The sequence below is a fragment of the Gavialis gangeticus genome, unplaced genomic scaffold (assembly GCF_001723915.1).
Source record: "Gavialis gangeticus isolate Ggan-Ray unplaced genomic scaffold, GavGan_comp1, whole genome shotgun sequence".
NCBI lineage: Eukaryota > Metazoa > Chordata > Crocodylia > Gavialidae > Gavialis > Gavialis gangeticus.
In genome coordinates this window covers 34575291-34589884 of record NW_017729022.1, presented here as the reverse complement: position 1 = coordinate 34589884, position 14594 = coordinate 34575291, and the positions used below count along the sequence as shown (strand labels likewise).

General features: G+C 38.8%; 1 protein-coding gene across 1 annotated transcript in view; it reads right to left on the bottom strand.

Annotated features, from left to right (window-relative positions):
• NAV3 (neuron navigator 3) overlaps positions 1-14594 on the bottom strand; it is a 1048024-nt gene that overhangs the window by 346582 nt on the left and 686848 nt on the right. Inside the window, exons 3-4 of the mRNA XM_019514774.1 lie at positions 3069-3186; positions 2363-2415 (exon numbers count right to left, since the gene is read on the bottom strand). Of these exons, the coding sequence (XP_019370319.1) occupies positions 2363-2415; positions 3069-3186 (171 nt within the window). The remainder of the gene's footprint in view (positions 1-2362; positions 2416-3068; positions 3187-14594) is intronic.

The following is a 14594-nucleotide window of genomic DNA, read 5'->3' as shown; positions in this document are numbered from 1 at the left end:
AGAGAGAGAGAGAGAGAGAGAGAGAGAGAGAGAGAGAGAGAGGTTTCGTTTTAAGCATGGATTCTGGGGGTTTTATCAGAGAACTTGTAATTTTTTTTATCAGAGAAAACCAGGATCCCTGCTAATCAGGTTGTGGAGCTGGAGTCCAGAAGAGGTAGTATGAACTAAAAAGAAGGTGGAAAAAAACAATTTACCTCCATTGTGGTGAAATGTACAGATTTTATCCTTGCATTAAGTTCAAAGACTAATGAATGCCGATGTCACAATCTCAGAGAATCCAATTTGAGACCACAAAGCACCCACAGCACTTTTAAAATTCAGAAATAGAAGTATGAAGGTCTAATTCTGTGTGTGATTTCTGCTAAGTGCACATGGCTGACAGCTCTCAGTTGCCTCAAAAAGCATTTCTAGCAGCAGTGTATTACAGAAGCACGAGTGTGCCCTGGGCCATGCCACCTGTGTCTACAGTCATGGAAAGGAGTCACTCTATTATGATTTCTGACTGTTTTGTGGTGTAAAAAACACAAAATAGCCAGACTGGACATATGCATCAGTCTTACTATATCTAACTTATGCCTTATGGGAAACAAATACAATTTCCAGTAAAAAGAAATATGAGAAATGTTGCCCTGTGGTACTTTTGTTGAAAATAATGTAGAAAGCTGACTTAGAAATATGAAACAAACTGAAGAGGGAAAGTGGGGAGCTACAAGGGAGAAGAGCTCCACGTTGTGCTGGGTTATAAGGAAGGAAAGAGAAACAGATCTCACTGTGATCATCACATGAGGTAAAGCAACAGCTGAATGATGGCACAAAACCAAAGATAAGGCAAACTGACGTTCTAAAGGGAGAGAGCAGGACATGGTATTCACGACGACAGATGCAAGCCCTGTGGTCCTTTATCCTCTCAAAATGTAAGTGTCATAGTTTTTCCATCTGCAAAATGGGGATAACAGTGCCAAATAAGCATGGCAAGCTTCATTGAGAACTACAGACCTACAGTGCTATGAAATGCTAACTAAGATGACAGTTTGACCTACTGGAGTGGCTTCAAACCACAACTATGACCACTGATCTTGGGAACAGTCGCTTTACTTCTTTGTGCCTTGGTTTCCATAACAACTGTCTTGCCCATGTATAAGGTAAGTGCTTTAGAACAGGAACACCTCTCTTAATAATTATCTACATACTGATTAACACAGTAGGAGTTGATCTCAGCTAGGACTGTGAGCTGTTGCTGTAATACAAATGCTATCCATTACTATGGATGTTATGAAAAGTTAGCAAGCCAAAAATAGAGAAAATTAGAAGCATCCTGTCTGCTCTTATGGCTCTCTTTTCAAAAGGTCAAAAATCTCAGTAATTAAAATTTGACTTAACATTTCAATAACTCTTCTTTCACAAGTTTTTAGGGAAAAAATAGCCTTCACTAGAAACAGTTATATAAATGCAACTTCTTCTTTGATAATCTCCAGCTCCCATTTAGAAGCCTTGTTTCAGCAGTTTGTCAGCATGCAACCTCACCAAAAGTGTCTCACTCCCAAAACTCTGCCAGCAGTGAGCATTTGCAGCTTATTCACACAATGTTTGTGTCTGAATAAACAGCTAAAAATCCTCTGCTTGAGTCTATTGAGCAGTACAAAGACAACATGGTTTAATACCAAACCATTTCATTGGATAAATAGAGATGTTATTGTAATTCAGATGTTATACCTGCCACTTTTGAAAGTTCTCTTATTAAGCCTACAGTTTACTAAACCAGTAAAGACTGTAAAAAAAATGTAATAATCCTTCATCTAAATCACAGTCACATAAGACTAGTCACCTGACAGTATTATAATAATTTCAACTGCCTGCCAGTGATAGCTCAGAAAGCTATATGCCTAAAGTTCTATTTCTGAAAATCTTGGAGTCAGTGCATCTAAATTGGACTTCACAGCGGGCAATCCAAAGGCTACTTATATTAAAAATAAGTTGGCAAGCTTCATTCATCAAACCAGTTGTTCAGACACAAAGACTCCATTTAAAATTTGTTCTGGGGCTTTCCTGCCTTTAAAAAAAGAAGTTAAATGAAATTATCTGGATGATCAGGAGAATAGCAGATCTGTTAAAGCAGTTCACTATATACTATCTTTGAGTCATGAAGTTTAGTTGCAGAGTTACCCTGAGATCCTAAACTAGCTTCTGCCAAAGTGAACTGACAAACACCAAGCATAGTTAAAAAGTACCAGGAAGACTACAGCAATTCTGTTAGTTTCTATTAAGCACAATATTAGACAGTTAACTGAAAGATTACCATTAAATATCATCTCAGTAAAAGGCAGAGGTGCCAACATTTACTAAAAACATATTTTATTCTTACCATTTGAGACTGGCTCCTGGGGCAGCCATTGATATCTTCAACCTTTTCATTTGCTAAGGAAAAACAATGAAGTGAAAAAACAGGAATAAATAATGAGAGAAGAAAAATTAGAAAAAGTATAGTAAAGATAAAGCAAGGAAATGCCCTGGGTTTGTTGACACACAGCTCCTTTTTAAGTACAGCACAGCCCTACAGTAACACCACTCTTGTTAGCAACAGTTGCTTCCACATGCCAGATCATGCAAAACGGGAAGTGCGAAGGAGGTTGCTGCTAATTCTTCAGCCCCTACGAATAACTGCTGACATGAAATCTTCCACAATTGTCTTTGCAGGGTCAGGATACAGTTTCAAGGCATCCCAGAAAGTATGAACCACTCCAACTAGCAAAATGCACACATGGGAGACATATGGTTTAATGGAGCATTCATTTGTGACAATTCAAAGTGTGTTAGATATAGTTCTGGCCATTTAAAATATGGTTAAACAGCCACTTCCAAACATCTTCATATAAGCATATTTTTTAATTAAAACAAGGATGAACCACATAAATATTAGAGACACATGGACCAAGTCAAAGTGTATTATTCAGGATTCATCATCTTATTAAATACATTCAACTTGAATTATGTACCCCTGTCCCCCCACACCCCTACCCCTGATGCAAGGAGACAAGCTCATGCTGCTTCTTTTTAAGCACAGGTCTTACCAATGATCTGGATGATTTCTGCAAGCAGAACTCCATCTGCAATGTCCTGTTGCAAATCCTTGATCAGCCTCTTGTGCCCAGATTTTGCTAGGTAGTGGTTAGCCCAGTCAGTGTAAATCTGCAGAGCAGAGGGGGGGATAGGAAGGAGAGGGCAGAGAGAAAAAAGACAATAAAAATTCTTGAGACAAATGTTGGCTTACACATGAGAACTATTCTGGATCACATTCCGCTTTTAGAAGTCAGCACCAAAGGAAACTGTTTAAACATTTTTATTTTTTCAAGAAAAACAGTCAACCCTCTCCCCCCCTGCCATTTTCTGTTTAATTTTAACTTGAAATGATTCAGTTTGTATCCTAAAGGTTCAGACTCACTACTGTGACCAAGCAAAAATTCCCTTTATGACTATCAAGGAAACCCCTGCCATAAATCAGTCCCTTCTACCACAACTCCACCTCCCTCCATATTTCTACCTCTCTCTTTCTCTCTCTCTAAACATGCACACACACACATGCGTGCACACATGTACACATGCATGGTTCACCCTCCCCCACAACTCACACACCATAAACTTTATAAAAATGGAAGAGTTTAAAAGGAAATCATAACACCAGTTTGTGTGCACGCTTTGGTAGGAACTTATTGGGTTTGTCATTCATGTTACTGTAAGCAGCAATCTTTTTACTTCACTTTCTGTAATAATCATAATTTCCCGCTGTGCTGAGACAGTTCATTTGCTCTGTCACCTATGGTTAAGCCTCCTAACTGTGGAAATACGAGACTGAAAGCAACAAATGTACAGTAGTCATGCTATTGAAATTAGAGCACATATTCTAGGAGTATGTTGTGTTTGTTCTCCAGGAAAATGGGTCAGAGACTGTGGGCTTCGATCAACTCACGTTAGTCAGCAGGAGATACTACTTGAAAGCACAAAAAGGCATTTGCCAACCAAAGGTTAAAATGCATCCAGAAAAATTAGAGAATAAAGATTAAAAAACATGCTGATATACAGGAAGGGGATGTGCAGAATACACACAGTGACCAGATTCACTTAAGCTGTTGAGAGGCAGAAATTACAGCAAAGACCACCATGTTCCAGGACACACTAAGCTTCTTGGGAGGTTTGACTACAATTTGAGGTTGCACAGACGTTTTGTGCAAAGTGCCCCCAAAACACCTTCCCAGCCAACCATGCCCATTTTTGGGTTCTTTTGGCTGCTTTTACTTTTCACAGTTGGCATAAGGATTGGTGCAGCCAATCTAACTACTGCAGTATCCTCTACTGGCAGAAGTTGTATCAGTGATGTTGTTGCAATTCTGGCCTCAACTGAATAAAAGAATATTCTATACACAGGTTTTCTTTCCTTTTCTCCCTTTTTAAGCATATCACCACTAGAAGAAAACATAAGGAAGACTATGTCACATTTGCACATCTTCCACCCAATAACCTCTGTTCACTTTTCAAGCCTGCATTTATTTAACCTCACAGAACCCTTGAGAGACAAGTAAGCAACAGGATCCCCATTTTGCTGGTGAAGGAGAGGCACAACATGGTGAACTACTCATTCATGTCAAACAGGAAACTGTGCCACAGTTTGGAACAGACTCCAGGTGTGATTCCCAGTCCTGTTCCTAACCACAAGACCAACATCATCCTTTCTCCATCATGGCAAATTATGGTGCCTCAGCAGTTCCACTTCAAACGCTTATGAAAGTCTACTTTCAGCGGACGCTCTGTGAGCTCCTGACCACTTTTAGGCACACATATGTTTCCCTACTTGGTAATGGGATGTGTCGCAGATTATAATTTAACAATTTGTGTGATGCAGTGTCTTTATTATTACGTATCTGAGGATAGGTTCAAAATTGTCACAGTTATTTTGACCACTGTAAAATATGAAAATTCTAAACGTGAAATTCAGAAAATGGAAATGAACCCTTCCATTCAAAATATATGTCCATTAGATGGGATCCTCAATTCCCACTCTCCCTCTCCTTGCAGGGTAGCAGAGTGTTTAAGGCATCTTGATAGGGCTTCAGGCCTCAGCTGACCCATCTGTAAATGGGTACCTTGGTCATTCAGCCTGTAGGGGGTCATCAAAGGCAGATGAATATGATGTTAGCTACATTATCCCCTTGTCTGTGATTGGCTATGGAAAATGGCTATGGGATGATAAAATTCTGGTGGGTTGTTGCGCTGCCATGAACCTTTGAGTTTTTATTAACCAAGAAGACTCCTTCTGACAACACACCACATTTATAAACTCTGATTTCATCCACTATTGCGTTACCCTTTCAAAATAATTCGGGAGACAGAGAAATCAAAATAGCTCCCTTACTATGCTGTTAAACTCTCTTCAATATTTCTAAAGTGTTTTTAACATACATGGCATATACAGAATGATTAAATGGTGATGAAGAATGCTCTAAAGAGTATATTAGCACTTACTTGGAACATCCTGAATTCAGGATGATAAAACCTTATACTACACCCACACTATTACAGTGTCTGGACTACTAGGATTTCAACTTTATTTATTTCTTTAAACTAATCTCTCAGACTATTACTATACTATCATCCGAACTATTTCCTCTACTTCAATGAAACTGACCCCCATGGAACATACATAATTTAATATCTAGGAAGGTTACATTGTGAAAGTGTTATATTACAAATAGAAATACTTTATTGTGCATTTCCCTTTTTTGTACTTCACACCCACAGACCATCCACTCTACCAATCCTAATTTTGTCTACAATTCAAACTATCCTTCTCACAAAACAACCAGTGAAGCTGTCATGCTGACAGCTGTTTTTTCAGGCATCTCAAACTCAAAAAATACACTCTACCCACCAAATCAAACACCATTTTCTTTTTGTGATATTTTTAACATATTTCCAACAAAAAAATAACAAAACCACTAGTATTTAAAAATCCTGGTCATATACATCTGTTTTTTCAAGTTAAGGCTTCAACAGAGGTCCACAAAGACTTCCCTTATGATCTACACTGTTGGGTTTGAAAGTCAAAAAAGGGGATTAGAGCATTTGAAGGAGACATAGCCCAGTAGAAGATCCTTTGCTTACAAACAGTCTAAAAGTATAAGATTGAAGAGTCACTGACATAAGCAATACACCAAACCAATAAACATTGGAGATGGAATGCACAATTTAATTTCCTCTTTTTCTGTAGGGACCCGCAGCTTTCTTCTTTTCCTCCCCCTGGTATTAGAATGCAATTCTCATTCACCTCATTCTTTTAGAGATCCAACTGCTCAAAGTCAGACACAAAAAATGAGAAGCATGTATGACAGATGTATGAAACTATAAGAATGTGTTTGTGGTGATGTATTCTATTCTTTTTAGACTACGCTCCATGAAGGAAAGGTCAAGTGAAATAAAGAAGTTGGTCTTTATAGGTTATGACTATCAGATAATGATCAGCCCTTTAGATATTTGATCTTAAAAATAATTTCTTGAAGAGAGCACATGAACACACAAACCAACCCTGTTGTGCAATCAGAGCACTCAGAGGCAGTACTAGATGGACAGACAAGAGAATAAAAGTCAACAATTTTGTAGCTCAATTATGCTAGAGGCAAGGACTTCTTAGAGTGATATCTTTTATTGGACCAACAATGTAGTTGCAGTAGACAAACTTTTGGAAGCAAGACATTGTCTAGGTTTACTGCAGCTACATTGTTGGTCCAATAAAAGATATCACCCTAAAAAGTCCTTGTCTCTTGCATAATTTCTGGGCCATCACAGCTACATCTTCATTCTCATGCTACCACAAGTCTATTACCTTTGATCAGAACTCCAGGGCTGGGTGCTGAGACCCTTCCAGGGGAAGCTGAGTGTGCTTACTCTTTTAAAGGAAATGACACTTGTTTTTGTCGTCTTGTGTGTTATTTGTTCAACTGTATTTGCTCAATACGTTTCCTAAAATATTACTTTCTTCAATGTGTTAAACTGGGGTATACACTGCTTTAAGCACAGTGCAGTTCCAAAAAAACTAACGGGTTAGTCATTGCTATGCCTCTTCCCGGAGCCAACAATCACTTTGCTAATGTTTCACTCACTTTGCTAATGCTTCCTTATAACTGCTTGTTGGAATGAACTTTCTCATTTCCTTTAACAGTCTCCTCTCTTACCGCACTGTTCTTTGAACACACTAACAGTGCACTATTCATCTGCTGGATCAGGCTCTAACTGTTAACAAGGCATACAGGGAGTCTGTGTTATCTGTGCCACAGTGGATGAGTCTCAACAATATGATAACAAAAAGAACAAATTCTGTATGTGTGTGTTCCTAACTTTGTCCCAGAGTCTCTGATGATTTAACTACTTGCAATGTAAAACAGAATTCAACATGGCAATTTGAACTAGGGCACAGCCTTCTCATGTTAAAATGATTTCCCCTTGCATTCTTTAACTGCTTGTCATATTATCCTTTAAGAGTAGAGGAAATTAAACAATCGCCAATACCCAAATATAGTTATGAATTTCATCTTGGTACTTCACACATTGCCATAAGGAACAGAATAGATGCACTTGGCCGAATGTGTACTGATACAACCTGCTTTATAATATCTCAGTTCTAGCACAAAAGAACAGAGAAACTCCAATTTGTTGCTACATAATTTTCTTAGGAGATGCTTTAACTAAGATTCTGAATTATTTACTCAGAGAACAGTAGGTCCTACAACATACCCACTCTAAAATTAATCTGGATTGAAGAAACTTCAACATATCCTACGGGGCTGTAAGTGAAAACCGGGAGAAACGTCAAATAGATTTCACATCTACTGTTCGCCAAAATGCAGTAGTAATAGTACATCACACCCTCTGTGTGATTTTACCTCCATACGTTTTATAAAGAAAAATTTAGATTTTGCATCCCTGTGGATTTCTTTTTAGAAGTAGGGAAACTGAAAAACAGAGGGGAATTTTTCTGTTTTGGGAGTTTATAGTGGATGTTTTTTTCTACCTTGGTTAGATGACATGCTTTGCTGCCATTTCATTTTTGTTTTTCTTCAGGTTATTTTTTTTTTAAGACAGAACACAGCTGGGGCTCTGGCTGAACTATTCTGATTCCTTATTCTGTTCTTTAATCATTTGTCAGTAGTCATATATCAGACAGTTTTATGAACAAACCTAGTTAAAAACAAAAAAATCAGATCTCATGTTTGAGAATCTAGCTGCAATACTCTGTTTTTCACAGAACAGAAGCTTTCTGATTTTGAAGAGATCTCCCCCATGTCACCACTGAGAAGCATACTCTGCTGTGACTCATTTATGTCAATGTTGCTTATAGCTATGAAAATAGCTAACTGAATTATGTCTGGACCTTACACCAATTGTCAACTCTATTCAAGATCAGATGAGGTACACTGGGCCTTTACTGGGAGGGCTATTGCCCTGATACATAACTTACTGATAACCACCAGCCACTCTTCCTTTGATATATCATGTAGGATGCTCTATGAACAGAAACTGTATCTTAGGTAATTAATACAAAGGAGCAATAGTCTCATTGTTCACCCTTTCCCCCCTTTTCCATTCTCCACAGGATTGAAGACAGTAACTAGGTTTCCAGCTGAAATCCTCACAGATCATATATGCCATAATCTTGACCCAGACAGCATACATTTATGACAGGAGTGAACAGCAGTGTTCAGTTTTTGTGAATTCCAAATGCTCGGATTGTCTGCTGAAGCAGTCAACAATCATGTCAGCAGCACCTCCATATTGCGAACATGACTGAGACTACTAAATTATTTATTACTTCACATGATCCAGGCAAGAACTTATGATAAAAGAGACTTACAGAACCAAATCCTGTTTTCTAGGTGAGCTATACTTGGAAATGAAACAGTGGAGAGGATATAGGCAACTTCATGCTACCTAAGTGCCTTGGCATATTCTGACATATGCCTTCTCTATGCTCAGTGTAATTTCAAACACTCTCAAGGCTGCTCTATCATACCTGGATAAGTCTACTGCAGTAGCCATGAATAATTGCATTGCCGTATGGTTCTGGTCATGTCCTCTTCATGGAAGTTTTGCCCAAACTAAGATTACTGAACATTCAGCATTAAGATTAGATCCTATACTAGAGACTTCCTGTGATCACCCTTCTGTGGTATGCTGGACCACAAGAGAATTAGACCATCAGTCTCGAAGGATATGGATTTGAAGCAGCAATACAAAGGTGAAAAGCTCTGATCTAATGAATCTATAAATCAGAGCATCTTCTGAAACCCACAGCTGAAGCAGAACAAGCACATCAAACTATTAACTATTAATGGTTCCATCTTTTCACTTTGGCTGGTCATTAAAGTTCTTGCATGGAACTCTAACATTTTTATTTGCTTTCCTTTTTAGGAAGACTTTAGAGAGGAAAAAATGGAATAGCAAGTTTAATTAAACTGAACATAGGCAGTGAGATTGGCTGGGCACACAATGAAAAAAGGCTCCTACTGTGCTAAAGAGCAATATTGTAAATGCTGTAAATCAAATGCATCCCAGGTGTATGGCAGCATCCACTCTCTTTCAGGCAGGAACAGCTGCTTGTGGTAGAGATGTTATTTTTAAGTATTACTGTTGCTTCTGTCTCTCTACCCAGCTTGCTGTATGATAAAGAAAACAGAAAGCTCTTTGGGACATTATGTGAATCCCATGAGAGGAAATATGTACACAATTTGAAGCATAATTTGAACCTAGAGTGATTTAAATTATAAGCAAGACAGAAGCCAATGCTTTTCATTTAACAAAACGAGCCGTAAATGGTAACCCATATTCCACATCTCTAAATCCCAACTGAGCAAATGAGAACAATTACTTGTTAATGAAAAGAAACTATTTTAAGTGACAAATACAAAATAGATGAAACATCCAAATCTCTACAATTTGTTTTTTTAACAAGAAATATATATGAATGCCCCTAACATCATTCACTAATTCTCAGTTTAAATTAAATTCAATTTAATTCAATAAAATCTAAATAATTAGTGATGGCAAATAGGTAGAAGCAATGCCAGAGCTAAGGAAATACATAGAAATTATCCTCTACACAGCACTTGCCAGCAGTCTCTAGATCATATACTCAACCCTTTTCAAGCATGGTACATTTCTAGGGAGCAGTTTCAGTTTATGGACCAATGATCCCCACAACCTGAGTAGTGTCTTATTACTTTCTCTTTCTTAAGGTTTCCTATTAAATACTGTTTGCTTTTGAGTGCAAGTGCTCACAGTCCATAATCATTATTGTATAAAAATTTCAAGCTTTAGCTAAATGAACTTCAAGTCAGATGAAAAGCATGACACTGGCCATGCATTTGTAGTGTTCTGTATCTTGAAAAAGAATCACTACCTTACAACAGAACAACCCCCCCCATCTACAACCTAAACAAGCTGTTCATTCTTTGAAGAGACATGGACTGATTTGCTTTACAAGTTTGATCGCTGCACTGAATTGTCAGAATGCAGTAAAGATTTCAAGTCCCATGCAGTAGCAATAAAGTGCCACAGGAAGGAGCTAGATCTTCATGCTGCAGAGGCAACCCAGTCATGCAGATAGCAGTTTCTAACAGACCTGTACTACTGCATATAGTAATTACTGCAAAGACAGTAATGGCACCACAATTATTCATATAGGCCTTAAGCCTTCAGAGGCAACAGGCAGCAACAGTCGTTGCCACAGAGAAAGATGCAAAAGGAGGCTGTGTTCATTGTATATTATAAAATAAATAAATTAAACACCAATTAACTTTCACAAGGACACTTTATAAGCAAGAGGGAGCGTGACAGTAAAATCAAGCTAGAGACAAAGGAAGGATAGGATAGATTTTTTTTTCTTCCTCAATGGTGTTTGATTGAGAAGAAAATACTCTGGCAGAAAAGAAAATATCACACTTTCAAGACATGGAAAGGTGATCTTGAAAAGCAGCACCAGTGGCAGTCCAGAGAAACAGGTGTGTAGCAGGAGGCACAGAGTCCTTTCTGTATGCTTCCCAATGTGGCAGCTGTAAGGCTTCTCTACCAGAGACACTACTTTACTCTTCTGGGATAACGCAGCAGTAGCTTCTTCCTGCCCTGCTCTCCTAGTGTCTCCTGGGCAGCAGTCAAAGTGGCTGGAACAGAGCACCTGCTCTCTTATCACCATGTCTATGCACAGGCAACCAGAGGCAATGCACAGCCTGCAGGACCATTTCTTTGTATATTTTAATCTCCAACAGCGAGCCAAGGGTGTAAAGTACTAGAGAAGACACACACTTTATAAATAAAACTAGTGATTACCCCCTTAGGGATAAATGAAATAATTGACTTGGTCATTACAGCATCATTCTAAGTTTGGATTACCTCCTGTTTCAGTCTGTTTGAAACATCTGCGTCTTGTAACTGCTGGGATAAGTTCCATATCTTGTCTTCTAGTCTCTTTCATTAATAAACTCATAATGGGCAGAGTTTAGATTCAAGCAAATAGTAAAAAAGTACAGTACTTACATAGGCTTTCCTTTGGGCCACAAAATTGCTGACAAATTAAATATAAGTGGAAAGAAATAAACTACAAACTCAGACATGACTAGAAACTGTAAAGTTATTTTCAAATGAAAAATACTTTCCCTTCCTCAATCTCTGTACCATTCAGAAACAACAAGCCACCCCACGTCAATAAGGCCATCACTGACAGAGACTGCATAGAAGCGACAGCAGTGCCCTATCGCACCAAGCCTACAGATTCTACAGTGAAACTTCTCATAAGTTTTCCATCACAGCCCATTTTAAGGATTTAAAACTTGAATATAGATATTCTTTCCATGCTGAAACTTGGTATTAAATAACTTGGCCCATGGATTAAAATAATCCCTTTCTCCAACATTTTTTGGGAAAGATTGGGGAAATGGAAGAGCAAGTTTCTGATTTATAAAGATGCAAAGAAATAATAATAATAATTATAAGCCCTACTTCTGGTTTTTGTTATGGAGATGTCGTACCTTTCCCTAAAAGGCCTTCCTTTTGCTACTGCCCTCATTGGGCTGTAAAACTGGTTGTTTGAAAATTGTCAACTTCTGGCAAATGGAAAAGTTTCAAACTTTAATTTTTTAATAACTAATATTTGCATGCAAATAAACAATGAGCCAAACTAGTCAAATGAGTCAAAGCTTATACCTATAAACCCAACAGGCTGCAACCAATGATTTTCAGTGTGAATAGTTTTGGGCCCATTCACCATCCTACTGATTTCAATGGTAATTGTTTGGTAGATCAAACAGGATAATGCCCTGTGTGTGAAAACATATTGGGCCCAGACAGAAGTGCAGCTCCCCACTAACTCACAAGAAGTGCCATGAGTTACAGCAATCCCCTGCACTCAGCAGATGTTCACTGTTGGGTCCCAGGGGTTGGGGAATCCAGCTTCAATTTGGAGTGTGCAGACACTCTCCTCTATCTCTGTTCTTCCCCCCTCCCCACCCCAGCACTGTCTTTGGAATGGGAGGAGGGAAAGGGACCAGGAGAAGCTCAGTCTGGAGTTTCTTCAGTTGGTGCTGGAGGGAGGGGTGGGTGGATTGGAGGGGAAGGGGGGACTCAACCCTCCAGCACAAACTGAAAAAACCCCAAAGGAAACTCCCTCTGCTCCCTTCCCTCCTCCCATTCTGAAGACGGTATGAAGAACTGGGCTGGGCTGTGTCAACCCAACCCTGCTCCCGGTGCACATGGACACAAGTTAATAAAGGTACTTTGCTTTGGAGCACCTTCATCTGAAACCTCACGTAATGAAGGTTCAGATTGTTGTGGGATTGGGCCTTTTTAAAGCGCTTTGTAGCTGGGAACTTCTGTAAGGGCACAATTGTAGAGCACTTTCAAGGGGCCGAACAAACATAACTTCTGTCTGACCCTATTGTGCTTAACTGGCTGTAGCTTGGAAAAGACATAATGATGCCTCCATAGGTGAAAACCTCCAAATATCTTTCTTCTAGTAAAAAAGTGTTTTAGTATTTGAAAAACTATATTTCCATTCTCATCTCGACGGGTATATGTCTCTTTCATTATTTATTTTACTGAAATTTAACACTGCAAAAGAATGTGCATTAGAATCTTAATCAGACATTAACTGGCAGCTGCTGTCATAAACACTAGTACATTAAACAAACTCTGAAAGCCAGAAGCCTTAAATAAGGAAATGGATAACAATTTTACCACAGCCAACTGACATCAAAAACAGAAAGCTTCTCACCCCACATCAGACCCAGGAGTATATCCTTCCTTGTTCCTTTCCAAAAAAGCCCCTTCAAATATATGACTTCTGCAGCATGCCCAGAAGGTCTCCATGATGGGAAGGGACCATATGAAACATCTTCACTGGCCACAGTTGTGGCAATATGCCACACAGACAGAGGGAATGTCTGAAGCAGCAGGTCCCTATGAACCAGAGATTAAATTTCCACATTCATGTTCTAACTACATTTCCACCTTCAAAGTGATTTGATACCCCCTCCCCATAATAGCTATCCCAATAATGCAGATAGCAGTCATTTCTTGTGTCATATACCTTTATATATCTGCAAAGATCTATGCTCATAGACATGCATTTGATTTCACTGAATCTCTGGGAGGTAATATGGAAAGGATGGGTTACTGACATGTCCAGAGAAATACCTTTGCAGATCAGGGCCTCAAAGCAATATATAAACTGCACACAAGGATCACTTTATCTACCAATTACACACAAACAGCTGGAACAATCTTTGGTAATTGTAATCTATTGCCTGAGTAACTAAATGATACTAACATTACTAACTCTAGACCAGTGGTTTTCAAACTGCATTCTGTGGAACCCTGGGATTCTGTGCAAGGTCATCAGGGGCTCTGCAAAGAAATTTGGAGTAATGATGGAGAGGGCAGGAAGGCAGTGCACTACCATTGATGGACTGGGTCACCTGGCACCGCATCAGTCTTCAGTATAGGGGTAGGCGCTCTGCATCAGAATAAGCAATATGAAAGTGTTCTATGACCTCAGACAGTTTGAAAACCACTGTGCTAGACCAACTGGCTCTTGTGTTGAGAACCACCCACTTCCACTGATAATTAAATGCCTGCCCTAGGAACTGCCAATCAATCTCAGAATTATTTTTAGAAGTAATTACCAAAAAACCTTTTTCCTACAAAAAAAATCATCATCTCAGAAATGCCTGTTTATAGCTGGATGAAGCACAGCCATTATTAAAATAACTGCAAACAAGGTGCTATCAAATGATCTACCTCTCAGGATGACAGATTCCTGAAAATGTCCATTTCCATGAAGTGGTAAAAAACCCAGAAACATGTAACATCGATTCATGGGAAATAGGCACTTACCATACATTCCTTTAATAGTCCTATGCTTATTGCAAAGGACTATGGACCAGAAAGCAGATCCAGATATAGCTGTTTTAAGTGCACCTATAACATATTTTAGACACCAAAGACCAAAAATACAGTTCTGAAATTATTTAGCTGGCTCCCACCTGGAGTCTACTGAACAC